This window comes from Mastomys coucha, unplaced genomic scaffold (assembly GCF_008632895.1).
Source record: "Mastomys coucha isolate ucsf_1 unplaced genomic scaffold, UCSF_Mcou_1 pScaffold15, whole genome shotgun sequence".
Taxonomy (NCBI): domain Eukaryota; kingdom Metazoa; phylum Chordata; class Mammalia; order Rodentia; family Muridae; genus Mastomys; species Mastomys coucha.
In genome coordinates this window covers 141105195-141118279 of record NW_022196897.1, presented here as the reverse complement: position 1 = coordinate 141118279, position 13085 = coordinate 141105195, and the positions used below count along the sequence as shown (strand labels likewise).

The following is a 13085-nucleotide window of genomic DNA, read 5'->3' as shown; positions in this document are numbered from 1 at the left end:
AATGTAAAAATTATTCATCTAAGTTCTTGGCTAGAACAAACTACCTCCAAGTGCCTTACCTGCAAGCTTACCAACATGGGCAGTCAGCCCAAAGAAAAGGGCTCCCAACAGAGAGGCATCAAACTAGATGCCTGCTAGGACTTCACTAGGGTCAAACCAGGCAAATACGGGACTGAGGCCTTCCCTACTAAACATGAAACTGCTTAGACAGCGATCAAGAAGATAATGGAAGATATCCTTCCCAGGTATGGTATACCTGTCATGCTGAGCTCTGATAATGGGCCGGCCTTCATGGCTCAGGTACCCAGGGAATGGCCAAGGCCATAGGGGTGGGTTGGAAATTGCATTGTGCTTATAGGCCCAAGCTCAGGACAGGTAGAGAGGATGAATAGAACTCTAAAAGAGACTCTTAGCAAATGGCGGAGACTGGGTGGCTCTTCTCCCTTTTACCCTCTATAGGCTCAGGAACACACTTTACACCTTGGGCCTAACCCCCTTTGAGAGCATGTATAGGACGCCCCCTCCCATAATTCCTAATCTGAAATCAGAAGTATTAACTGAGTTTGCTAGTAAACATATTCTTGATTTTCCCAAGACTCTTGCTCACATGCAGAAGGAGCTAGCTAAAGGCAATCTATGAGGCTGCTCCCCCACCTACCCTGCATAACTCCCAGACTTCTGATTGGGTATTTACCAAGTGATATCAAAGACAATCCCTGGAAACACATTGGAAAGGACCATATACAGTTGTGCCAACTACTCCCATGGCTCTCAAAGCTGGCAGGATTGCTACTTGAATTCATCAGAGCCACACTTGCCTAGCCAACCCTCATCCAGATCTGGAGGATGTCACGCCCAAGTGGTGAGTGTACAAGGACAGGGACAACCATCTAAAACTCAAGCTTCAGTGTTCCTATGATTGTTTCTTGTTCTAGCTTCTTCCACCCTGGGAAGCACCCTTCCAGATACCAGCCCACATTGACCTTGGAATTTGAGTCTTAAGTGATGCATTCACTGGAACATTCTCACCCAGTCAATAAGACAGCTCCCTTTGGCACTTGGTTCTCCGATCTTACCTTCAGTCTCAAATCATTAATTCAGAATGGCAGGGTAGACAGCTTTATCCATAAGCACAAATTTTTATGTTTGTCCAGGCCATAAGAACAAGATAAAAACTTGGAGAGACAAGTGTGGGGGTGCCAAGGGATATTTTTGTATGTCTTGGGACTGTGTAAGCACAGAACACCTTTGGTGGATGCCCCCAATTCGAGATAACCTCATAATGGTAGGTTGAAAACCCGGGGGCCTTTCTTGTGATGAAATATATTTTCATAATGGGGTATGGGACAGACCCTATATGTAATCCAATACTTGTTTGCTTTACTGAAGAAAGGAAACTACAGATTGGGAGGCAGGGAAGACTTGGGGACAAAGGATTTATACCAAGGTGCACATGTGCGTGGATGACGCGGGTGTGCTTTTTACTTTAAAATTAAATAGATAAGTGTTCCAGTCCACTTCATTTGGTCTGGGACCCAATCCAATATTGGCTCCACCAAACCCCACACATTTTCCTCTTATATCAGGTCCCAGTCCAGATGCCCAAGCATCAGGGAATCAGATCAATGAAGATCCAAACCTCCTCAACTTGCCAGAAGATATTTATGAATGTTACCCATAGTGAATGAACTTCTGGTTGCTGGCTATGCCTAAATGCTAAGCCCCGCCCCATGGTGGAATTGCTTATAATGTCTCAGTTACCAGATCTGCATAAGTCAGCCACTGCTGCCTAGCTGCACTACTTTATAATCAGTTAAGGGGCAAGGGCTATGCATAGGTCACCAAGTACCCCAGTGGTACTGTCCCCTTTGTGTCCAGACCGTTCAACGGTTATTATTTAGTCCTGCCAGAAGATGCCTGGTGGGCTTGTTCAACAGGTCTAATCCCATGCATCTACATGGAGGCTCTCAACAGGTCTAACCCCATGCATCTACATGGAGGCTCTCAACAGGTCTAACCCCATGCATCTACATGGAGGCTCTTTTCTTTCTTTCTTTCTTTCTTTTAAAAGATGTATTACACTGTAGCTATCTTCAGACACACCAGAAGAGGGCATCAGATCTCATTACAGATGGTTATGAGCCACCGTGTGGTTGCTGGGAATTGAACTCAGGACCTCTGGAAGAGCAGTCAGTGCTCTTAACCACTGAGCCTTCTCTCTAGCTCCCCATGGAGGCTCTTAATGCCTCCTCTGAGTTCTAAGTCCTACTCAAACTGGTCCCTAGGGTAACTTACTATTCCTGAGAAATGGCTCTCAACCTCCTCACTCCAAGTCCTTATAGCAGGTTTAAGAGGGAACTCCTCACAGCTTTCTATCATTTTGCCAACCCTCCTAGGCATTGGCGTCACAGGAGCTATAGGACTAGGGGTCACTGCTCTGATATTACAAGATGCATACTACTGCTCCTTGTGAGAGGCCATTGATGGAGCTGTCCAAAGATCCGATAAATCAACCTCTTCCCTAGCTCAAGTGGCTTTGTAGAATCGCAGAGGCTTAGACTTATTCCTCCTACAAGGAGGGATTCATGTGGCCCTATGAGAAGAACAGTGTGCATATGCAGACTACACAGGAGTTGCCAGAGAAAACATGGCCAAATTAAGGAAGAGACTGCAGAACAGGCAGTTAACTTTTTCAAAGACCAAGTCAATATAGTCCAACTTATAGTACTTAGGTCTCATTATCAATTATTAAACCTTGAGGCCATGGTAACTACTGAAGTCCCATGATTGGGCCTAGGTACTTGTGAAGTGAGGGAATGAAGGGCCCATCTAACTAATTCTGTTTTGTGTTCAAACTCCAACTTATATCCAGCTTGTTCTCAGTTTGAACTTGGTAACTAGAAAAACCACAGCTTATTCCAGGAATGAAGATACTCCCCCCACCCCCAAGTAACTGCCACTCCACATTTGCTAATGGGAAATGCCCAGTGTTATGTCCAGGGCAAATTAATCAAATTAACCACAATTAAATATATGTAGCAAAGTTTATGATGCTAGCTAAAATTTTCATGCAACGTATACTTTCTGAAATGTCCCCCAATCATGTAACTGCCAAGTTGGAAGGCCCCTTACCCAGCTTACACTGTGAAGGCTGACACCAGCTCAGCCCCTTCCACACTATCCATGGCTCGAGCTTGAATAAAGACTGTTTGCTTTTGCATACGAGTTAGACTCCTGGTGGTCTTTGTGGTTACACTTACCCTTTCATCCAAATCCCCTCCCACCTTCTCCAGTGCTCCTGGCTCTAGTTCTCACCCCACTGTCATGGACTGAATCTGAGCCTCCTATGTAGACTTGAGTGAGACCATCTACTGGAACTCAGCAGCAGGTGGGTTTTGTCTCTGAGACAGGATCTCACTGAATTTGGAGCTTACCTAGTGAGCTATGCTGCCCCTGGCCAGAGAGCTTCAGAAATCTGCTATCTCTGCCGGTGCTGGCCAGACACTGTACTAGGCTGTTATGTGTGTCACAATGCTTGTGTGGCAAGCACTTTACTGACTAAACGAACCGTCTCCCCAGTCTAACATTTCAGGTCAGTTTTTGTTGTATCAGAAAGGCAGTTATCCCTCACCCAGCTGCACCCGAGCAGCAGCTCTGCAGTTTTCTACAACCTCACAGCCCAGACAGACTTTTGATAAGCCACTCTAAAAGATGCCACATACAAGTGATGTACACCATTTTCCTAAAAAACAAACAAACAAACAAACAAACAAACAAAACAACAGAAAACTATGCGAAATGAAGGACTAAAAAACTTTAATTGTAAACAGTCTTATAAGCTCCTGACTCCCTGTGATGTGTTGTTACCTGAGCATTTTAAATCATAGTCTGAGAGAGCAAAGGGAGGTCAGGCCAGCATAGGGACAGACAGTGTCCCACTCCCTGGCTGACAATGAAAACACATATAGACAGACATTTGAAAGTCTAAAGGAAAAACAGAAAGGGTTGGTGGTGGCTGGAAATACCAACAGAACTGCACAGAAGTAGTGAACCTTAAGGAAATTTAGATCCCAAACAGGCAAAAATGTTACCCTGATAACATGTCAGGTAATTTAAGCAGATAAGTAAAACATGGCAGAGAGGGCTGGGAGAGAGCTCTGTGGGTAGACAAGCCAATCCCTGGGTGAGGACTCAGCACCTCAATTTTAACAGTTACTGTAAGTCTTAGGAAACTGCATGCTGCACATGAAGATGGTAGAAAGCCGAAGGAGTTCACAACTGTTGGTGCTATTACTCCACTGGATGAGAGCCCCGAGCTCTTCCGTCTTGACCCTTGTGGAACCCACCAAAAGAGCAGAAGAAAAGGCAAATGCTCATTTTACTCTGTTTTTATTTCAATGTAACATGCAGTAAGAAAAAAAAAAAAAAACTTAACAGGTTGATTAGCATTGATGATGCTTACAGAGAAAAAGGTCTTAAAAGCAACTTAGTCCAGATTTAAGGAAAATCGCTAATTAAACATTCACAATAAATCTATTCCCAAATACTCATTTTGGACCAAAATTTGAGAGCATTTGGTAAATATGTCTGCTGTTTAGGTGCATTATCTTATATACTCTCTGATTCTTGGGATATCCAGCCCCCGTTTCTCTAACACAGCAGGGAAGACATATACATGTGATCAATTAAATTAAAGGAAGAAATGGAGCTGAGACTCCAGGGCTGCAAAAATATATACAAGCATTTACCTTTTCCAGAACTAAACATTTCTTCCATAAAAATATTAAATAGCCAAGCCCTATAGAACTAGGGCCAGAACTACTTCAAATATAACTTCTGTATTTTAAAAATATAGGGCAGAAAGCCTTTTGGATGATATTTATACATTTTCACATAATATTTCTAGGTCCCTAAATGAATCATGAAGCATTATGCAGAATCAACAAAGCCTATTTTCTTACATTATCTCTTAATTTAATCTCATAAATCTCTAGTGAATATGGTAGATAACTATGTTTTAGTATAAGAATTGGATTCAATAGGAAGTCTTTGTAGAAGGCTTAATATTTATAGCCATTGATTACCAAAGTTCAGGCCTATGTAGTGAATGGGTAGTTGGCAGACATTCGCTCTGTAAGACAAAGCAATTAGCATATACATTTTTTAACCCTACCAACAAAAAGGCAGAGATTTCCTACTTTGGAAATAACTAGGGCTTCTAGAGATGACATGTGTTTCTTGTGGTATAAGGGTAAAAAGAGGGCTGGGGAAGAGCTGAGCTCTCCCTTCACTGACGGCTTCTTGATGAGGCAACCCTTCTGTCACAGGTCTCTGCTAAGGATGGCAGTGTTAAGGAGTACAGCTGCACAAATTCATACAGTTCCAGGATGAGAACCGGACAAGCAGCTGGGGACATGAAAACACTTTCTTTCCTATGGGACAGGGGTTTGTCATACTCTGTGTAATTGGCTTTATGCAATGCTACTGACACATTTCAAGGTCCCTATTAGAGAAATAAGGCTGAATTGGGATTTGGCTACAACAGGGACTCACCTGGCTGAGGGTTCACCTTACTGCCCATAAAGTCTGTGGCAGCAGCCATCCTGACAGTCTAATGCTAAGCCAAGGAAAATTAACTACAGAGAAGGTCAAAGTGCATTATTCAGTTACTAAAGGAGCAGTCTAAGATATGGAAAGAAAAGGGAAATCTAAAATGTTTAGGGGTGAGAAAAATCCTGTAGATCAGGACCATGTAAGAGGGTAGACATGGCTGCTCCTGTATGAGGAGTGGAGTGTGAAGACAGTACAGCTATGTGGCTGCTGGACGCTGTTCTGACTAGAGACTGCACCACTGACCTCCATTTGTATTAGAAAATAGTTGCAACGTGAATAATTCAGCAATAATGAAATGTAACTAAGGTGTTGGATTATGTCAACACCATAAAGCTTCAATTTATGTGTAGGATTTAAAAATCAAGAATGATCTTAGATGAATTCATCTGAACTTATTTTAATTCTAGGTTAATTTCTAAAAACATGAAGGAACCACAGTGCTGATACTGTCTGTAAAGTTTAGTATTTGCAAGGCAATAGAACAATTATAAACTGAATGAAGAGAGGTATGAAGTCATATATTGGCGGGGACCAAGTTTTCCCTGAATTCAAATAGACAAAACTACTTTGTAGAAAAATGCAAGTCCTGCGTCACTTCCAGGAATAACGTCAGAATGGTGCACTGATTCATGCTCCAGGAATGAAAAACAACAGTCAGGCCAGGCTGAGAAGAGCACAAGCGGCAGCTGCTCACGTGCCCAGACGCTGAGTTTAGCTTCACCTCCTAGCTAGAGGCTTTTAGGAAGACCTTGTGTATTGCATTTCTGAGACATCCCTGCAGAACCCTTGACAACACCCACTAAGAGACCTACGCCCAAGTGAGACTCGGACATACAGCAAACTGTTGTTAAGGGAACAATCTAGTGGAATAAGACGAGGGAGAGTTCATCGCTGTGTTAAATCTCATGTTAAGTTTCTGACTACTGTTTGTAGATCTGCTTTCTGGAAACACTGAGCAGAAATCCAGAATGACTGGAAGAGCTCAACGATAACATTAATTTACTTACTCTCAGATAACTCTCTAGTCACAGTCCAACTTTACAATAAGATGTGCAACAGGCAGAGAAGGAAAGGGACAGACACCGCAGACGAGCCCCTGCCTCTGATGGCCTAAGGTCTCAACAATTACTCTTGTCCAAATCCTTCAGTTTCTTCAATGGCAAATAACAGCTTTTCCTTCAGTTGCTCATAGCTCTTGTAGGGTGGGAGGTCCAGGCGGTTAAAACTGAAAGAAAGAATTGTTGGCTTGAGAAAAGGAAAGCTACAAAGATGCACACCAGCAGTGCCCCACAGCCACACTTCAGAGGTCTGACAATGTGCGCTTGAATACCACAGCCTTCTAGGAACTGCCTTTTACCTTTCCAAGACCTCATGCAAGTGTCTTCTCTGGTGAACTGGGACAGCAACACCCCCAGCCTGTGGTAGACTTAGAAACAAGCACACAGCTCCATGCAGGTGCTTAGCAGGCCCTCAGCAAATGCCAGTCTTCTCATGCTGCCCCAACTACCCACTGTAGACCACTACTGTAAATGGCTATACAAGAAATACTTTAGATTTTGCAAGTGGTTTTAGGTGTATCATGTTAGAATAAGAAATGATAGACCAACTGTGGTGGCACAAGCCTTTAATCCCAGCACTCAAGAGGCAGAGGCAAATGGACAAACTCTGTGTGTTTTAGGCCAACCTGGCCTATATAGCAAGATTTTGTCTCAAACAAAATCCATATAAGCAAACTAAAATAAAAACGACTCTCATCTAATACTTTGTTTCCTCTAGAGCTTTCTATTCTATTCTTAGCTATGAATTTCTCCAGCCCACCCAGCTGTAAGATTTTTTTAAAGCAGGGTCTGGTTTTCTATGTTTGTTGAGGCGGGGCCTCATAGCCCAGGCTGCCCTCAAACTCATGATATAGTCGAGGGCGACTTTGGACTTGTATAGCCCTGCTGCCTTTATTTCCATGCACTGGAACTGCAGGCTTTATGCCACCATTCCCTGCTTTAACAGTAGTGTCTTCACATTCGTGCAATACCATCTTCATAAGGTAGTCTGCTCCTAAAGGTACTTTTAGGACAAGAGCTAGGTGAACATTCAACCAGAGAAGAAAAAAGATTACTCATGAAGGAAAATAAACTTATGAGTTTTGTTACCTCTTTGTCAGCACGTGAGTGAAGAACTGGTCAAGTAAAACATACGTGTACAACACGAGTGCACAGTGTGTGAAGAACTGGTCAGTAAAACATACATGTGCAACACGAGTGCACAATCAGTGTGTGAAGAACTGGTCAGTAAAACACACGTGTACAACACGAGTGCAAAATCAGTTAATCTCTTAGGTGGCTCAACAGGTCAGATGACCCAAGTTATATATATCCCTGGGACCCATGTGGTGCAAATGAAGGCACTCCCTCATGGCTCTCCACATGTACAAATGTAATAAAAAAAAATCTATTTTATGGATGTTTCTCTGTGGTGATTACATGCCACATGTGTGTGGTGCCTTTTGAGGCCAGAGTAGAGTGTCAGATTCTCTGGAGCTAGAGTTGTAGGTGGGGGTTAGCCACCTAACAAAGTGCTTCAACCACTGAGTCATCTCTCCAGCTCATTAAAAAAAAAAAATCTCCAAAACCAGCATAGTGGTCCACATCTTGGCAATAAACTCAGAATATCAAGGATGAGGCAGAAGGATCTAAGTTTGAGATTGACCTGGGCTACATAGTGAGACCCTACCTTAAACAAATAAAAACCAATTCCTTGCTAGGCTGGCGAAATGGCTCAGCTGGGGAAGTGCTTACTGCCTCGGCTTCAGATATCGAAGAAGAAAGTGACTCTCTGGGTGTCCTGTGACCTCCTACCACATGCTGCAGGCTCCATGCCCACACACATCAGACATGCAGAATGATTTTAATGTAAAAAAATGTTTTACATTAAAAAACAAAACTCAAGCAGGAGAGATGGCTCAGCAGTTAAAACACACTGACTGTTCGTCCAAAGGTTCTTAGTTCAATTCCCAGCAACCACATGGTGGCTCACAACTATCTGTAATGGAGTCTGATACCCTCTTCTGGTGTGTCTAAAGATAGCTACAGTGTACTCACATACATAAAATAAATAAATCTTTAAAAAAAAAATTCCTTTCTGTAGTAGAACCAATTTTAATCTTATCCCTGACTAGCTCACAAATGAGATACCCAGACGATGGTTATTTGATTACTGAGGAACAACCCCTAATCTACTTCTCTAACTGCTGGCCTGGCTACACCTCTGCCCCCCCAGCGGTGTTCTCCAGATACTTGCTGTTTCTCCGGGCATGTGCTACTGCTCATGGTCAACTCCTCTCATGGCACCCTATCCTCTATCCTCATTCTCTCTTCTGTACCCTCTAGCTTCTCCACCCCCAACCAGGTAACTCAAAACCCACCTATTTTATTTAACCAAGTTTTATTTTGTTTTTGTTGTTGTTTTTGTTTGTTTGTTTGTTTTTCGAGACAGGGTTTCTCTGTGTATCCCTGGCTGTCCTGGAACTCACTCTGTAGACCAGGCTGGCCTCGAACTCAGAAATTGGCCTGCCTCTGTCTCCCAAGTGCTGGGATTAAAGGCGTTCGCCACCACTGCCTGGCATAATTTTTTTTTTTAATTTTTATTTTTTATGTGTGTGTTTTGCCTACCTGTAGGTCTATGAATGCATGTGTGCCTAAGTCCCCGCGGAAGCCAGAAAAGTGAACCAAATATCCTAGATCTGGAGTTACAGATGATTGTAAGCCATCATGTGGGTGCTGGGAACTGAACTCAGGTCCTCTACAAGGGATCTCTCCAGGTCAACACATTATTTTTTAAGTTGGGCACAGTAATTCCTTCAGCATAATTCCAGGATTTGGACATTAGAGGTAAAGTGACCAGGAGTTTAAAGCTACCCCAGGCTTCTTGAGACCTTGTTTCAAAAACCAAGTCACATAAACATATAAAATTATTTTGTGTCAATTAATAATAAAATAATAATAGAGGGGCTGGGGATGTGGCTCAACAAACTATTAGCCTAACAGAAATGAGTTTGTTCCCTAATGCCAAACTCAATAAATAGATGATTCAATAAAAGAAAAATTGTGATACATATTGTGACACACTATATTAAGCCAGTTGAGAGAAGGATCTGATTCCATATGTAAGAAGTACTTGACTTAACCAAAGTCCCAGAGACAAAAAGAACACTGCCATCAGGAGCTGGAGATAACAAGTGTGTGTTTAGTGAGCACACACCAGCTGATGGAGGACAGGGATACTTCACAACCATGTTAGCCCACTTAACAGCACTAAACTACACACGCCTATAATGGTTCAAGTCCAAATGTGCTTGACAGCAGACTGAATTCCAACATAAACTAACTGTATCTGAGATCAAGATTGGTTGATTTTTAGTTTAGGGCATTTTTGGAAATAAATTAAGTTGCATTTTAAAACAGAAAACAAGGTCTGGTGAATAGCTCTGATAGAAGAAGGCTTGCCTGGTATGTGCAAGTGCCTGGGTTCAATTCCCAGTACTGCAAAAAGAAAACCAAAAAGAAATATAATCCTGCTTACCATATTGCTAAGTAAGGATTCTTAAATTCAAACTTCATTTCTTGTTTAGAGAAAAAGTACAAGAATTCTAAATCCCATGTTTAAACTTTGACAGGAAAAGGCATGCATGGCAAACGACACACAAGGATTGCCCTGAGATGAAGGTTATACTCTAAAACAACCACGGCGCTGCTTGCATTACCTGTAAGTCTACTGAACATCCTGCCTGGGACATCAGAAATCCCAGCATTTGGGAAGTAGAAAGATGAGGCAGCTTGAGCTATGAGATCCTGCCTCAAAAAGTGGGGTGTGGGGTACTGTGAGGGGTACTGTGAGATGGCTCAGAGGTTAAAGCTCTTGTAGCTCTTCTGGAGAGCCTGGGGTCAATTGCCAGCAGCTGCACTAACTAGGTGGCTAGAACACCTGTAACTTACACACGATGCGCATACACTCATATAGCCACATACACACCCAAATACAAATGAATAAATCTTTTATTGGGTGATACATAAATTCTGCCTCAGTAAAGTTGTTAAGATATTGGGAAATTATTTAAATTATTTCATTACTAGTAAGTAGCCAGAGGCTAAATGAATAAAAGACTGTTTTCTATATTTCTGATTTTGCTTACCAAGTATGGCTTCTGGGTAACCAATTTTCTTTGCCAACTTTTTCGATGCAGAACTTCTGTGGTCCATTACTCCCTAAAATATAATGAAAGTACAAAGTTTGTTGATTCAAAAGTTCTTTAATTATGCTTGCCAGTTCAACAGCAGTATTCCCATTCAGAATCATGGACATCCAGGCCCTGGCCCAAACCTACTGCAGTAACGACTCTAGGAACAGAGTTCATTCTACACATTTTAACAAGCTTCCAGGCGCTTCCGACAAGTGAGGAAATTCGAAAATCATTTTGTTAATGTATACCAAGAGGAAAACTTGCAGCTTTATTTATCATTCCTTAGCTAGAATAGCACAGTCGCATATTTAATAACAGCCCACATAAAAATAGATAAATATCCAACTGTCAAAATTTTACCTTGTGAATTCAACAGGAAGGTGTGAGCTCACAGGTCCTGTACAGCAGAGCTTTAGATGGACACTCACTTATTCACAATGCTGTCTCCTCCCTCCTGTTAGATATAGCTGTGCTGCCCACCAGCACCAAGTATGGCTTCATTAACAGGACAGGACAGCTCCCTAGGGAGCGCTCATTGTGGTTAAAATGACTGGTAGTGCAGCAGGCTTTTTTAACTAGAGTCTCGACACTAAATGTTCTAAGTATATAGGACAACCATGCACAAAAAGTTCTTGTATCCTACTGACTAAATCCAAAATAACAGAGACTGGTAGTTCTTTTGTGTCTACAACAATGAATCCTGTTCACTAGTAGTGATATATCACAGTGAGATAAGAGAACAGAAATGGTTATCACAAACATGAACTGTCAGAAATGTTCTAGACTAAGGAGACAGTCGCTCACTTGCATGCTTCCTTCCATTCACTCCAGTATTGTTTTATTTTATTTTATTTTATTTTGGTTTTTTGAGACAGGGTTTCTCTGTATAGCCCTGACGGTCCTGGAACTCACTCTGTAGACCATGCTAGCCTCAAACTCAGAAATCCGCCTGCTTCTGCCTCCCAAGTGCTGGGATTAAAGGCGTGTGCCATTGGCTTTTCTTTTCTTTTTTTTAATTTTGGTTTCTGTATTTCTAACTACAGAGACAAGCAGGCAACAGTTCTATTAACATGTAATAGAGAAGATTTTGAAATTCAGTAGAACCCCATGTGTCATATGGCCACTGCCATGACTGTTTTTTCGAATTAGATGAAACAGTAATACATCCAACTTTAAGCCTGAGGCCTATAATCTCTGTATTTGGGAAGTACTATATGCAGACCAGATCAAAGCCAGCCTCTCAAACAGCTGAGGCCAGCCCCACTTATCTGTCTAAGAACATAAGTGAAGAGGAAAAAATAGAAATGAACATAACATACTTAAGTTATTTTTTTTAATAAAAATATATTAAACCCTTGATTCATGGAGAAATTTTATGCAAGAAAAATACAACAACAATAATATAGGTATAGGGTGTTTGTGTGTATGCACTTGTGTGAATAAAAATAATAATAATAATAATAATAATAATAATAATAATAATAATAATAAATGATATATATGTACATGCACTTGCATGCATGCCATGGTGCACAACTGGCAGCCAGAACTTTGTAGAGTGGTTCTTTCCTTCTACCTTTACATGAGTTCCTGGAAGTTAATTCAAATTATCAGGCTTGCACAATGTCTTTATCTGCTGAGACATTTGATTAGCTCTAAGAAGATAATACAAATACATACACATATATATTTAAATTTTTTAGATTATTTTATTTATATGGGTGTGTTGTCAGCATGTATGTCTGTATCCCAATTGAGCTACTAGTAGCCGAGAAGCCTCAAGAGGGCATTGAATCCCCTGAAACTGCAGTTGCAGAGAGCTGTGAGCTACCCTGCCATGTAGGGGCTGAGAAGCAAACCCCAGTCCTCTGAAAGCACAGCCAGTGCTCTTAACAGCTCTCCAGCCCCTAAGAATATATATTTTGACACTACAATTTATTTACTCCTTTTAAGGATAAAATCCGGGGCCTCATGCATGTTAGGGAAGGTATATATCACCAGCTCCACAGTACACTTTTAAATAAGACCTATCTTAATTTTCTCTGATCTTTTATAATTTACTTGGCAAGTGTATTTTTCTACTATATTAAGCTTATTCCTTTTTCCCTTCTTTTTTTAACTTTTCTTTATTTTGAGGCTGGATCTTATGTAGTGCAAGCTAGCCTCAATCATGCTATGTAGCTAAGGATGATTAATCCTTCTACCAACAACTCCCAAGTGATGGGATTATAGGCATTTG

General features: G+C 41.6%; 1 protein-coding gene across 1 annotated transcript in view; it reads right to left on the bottom strand.

Moving 5' to 3' along the window:
• Positions 1 to 4866: 4866 nt before the first annotated feature.
• Itch (itchy E3 ubiquitin protein ligase) overlaps positions 4867 to 13085 on the bottom strand; it is a 94015-nt gene continuing 85796 nt past the window's right edge. Inside the window, exons 24-25 of the mRNA XM_031372400.1 lie at positions 10799 to 10871; positions 4867 to 6838 (exon numbers count right to left, since the gene is read on the bottom strand). Coding sequence (XP_031228260.1) covers positions 6739 to 6838; positions 10799 to 10871 — 173 coding nt within the window. The 3' untranslated portion in view covers positions 4867 to 6738. The remainder of the gene's footprint in view (positions 6839 to 10798; positions 10872 to 13085) is intronic.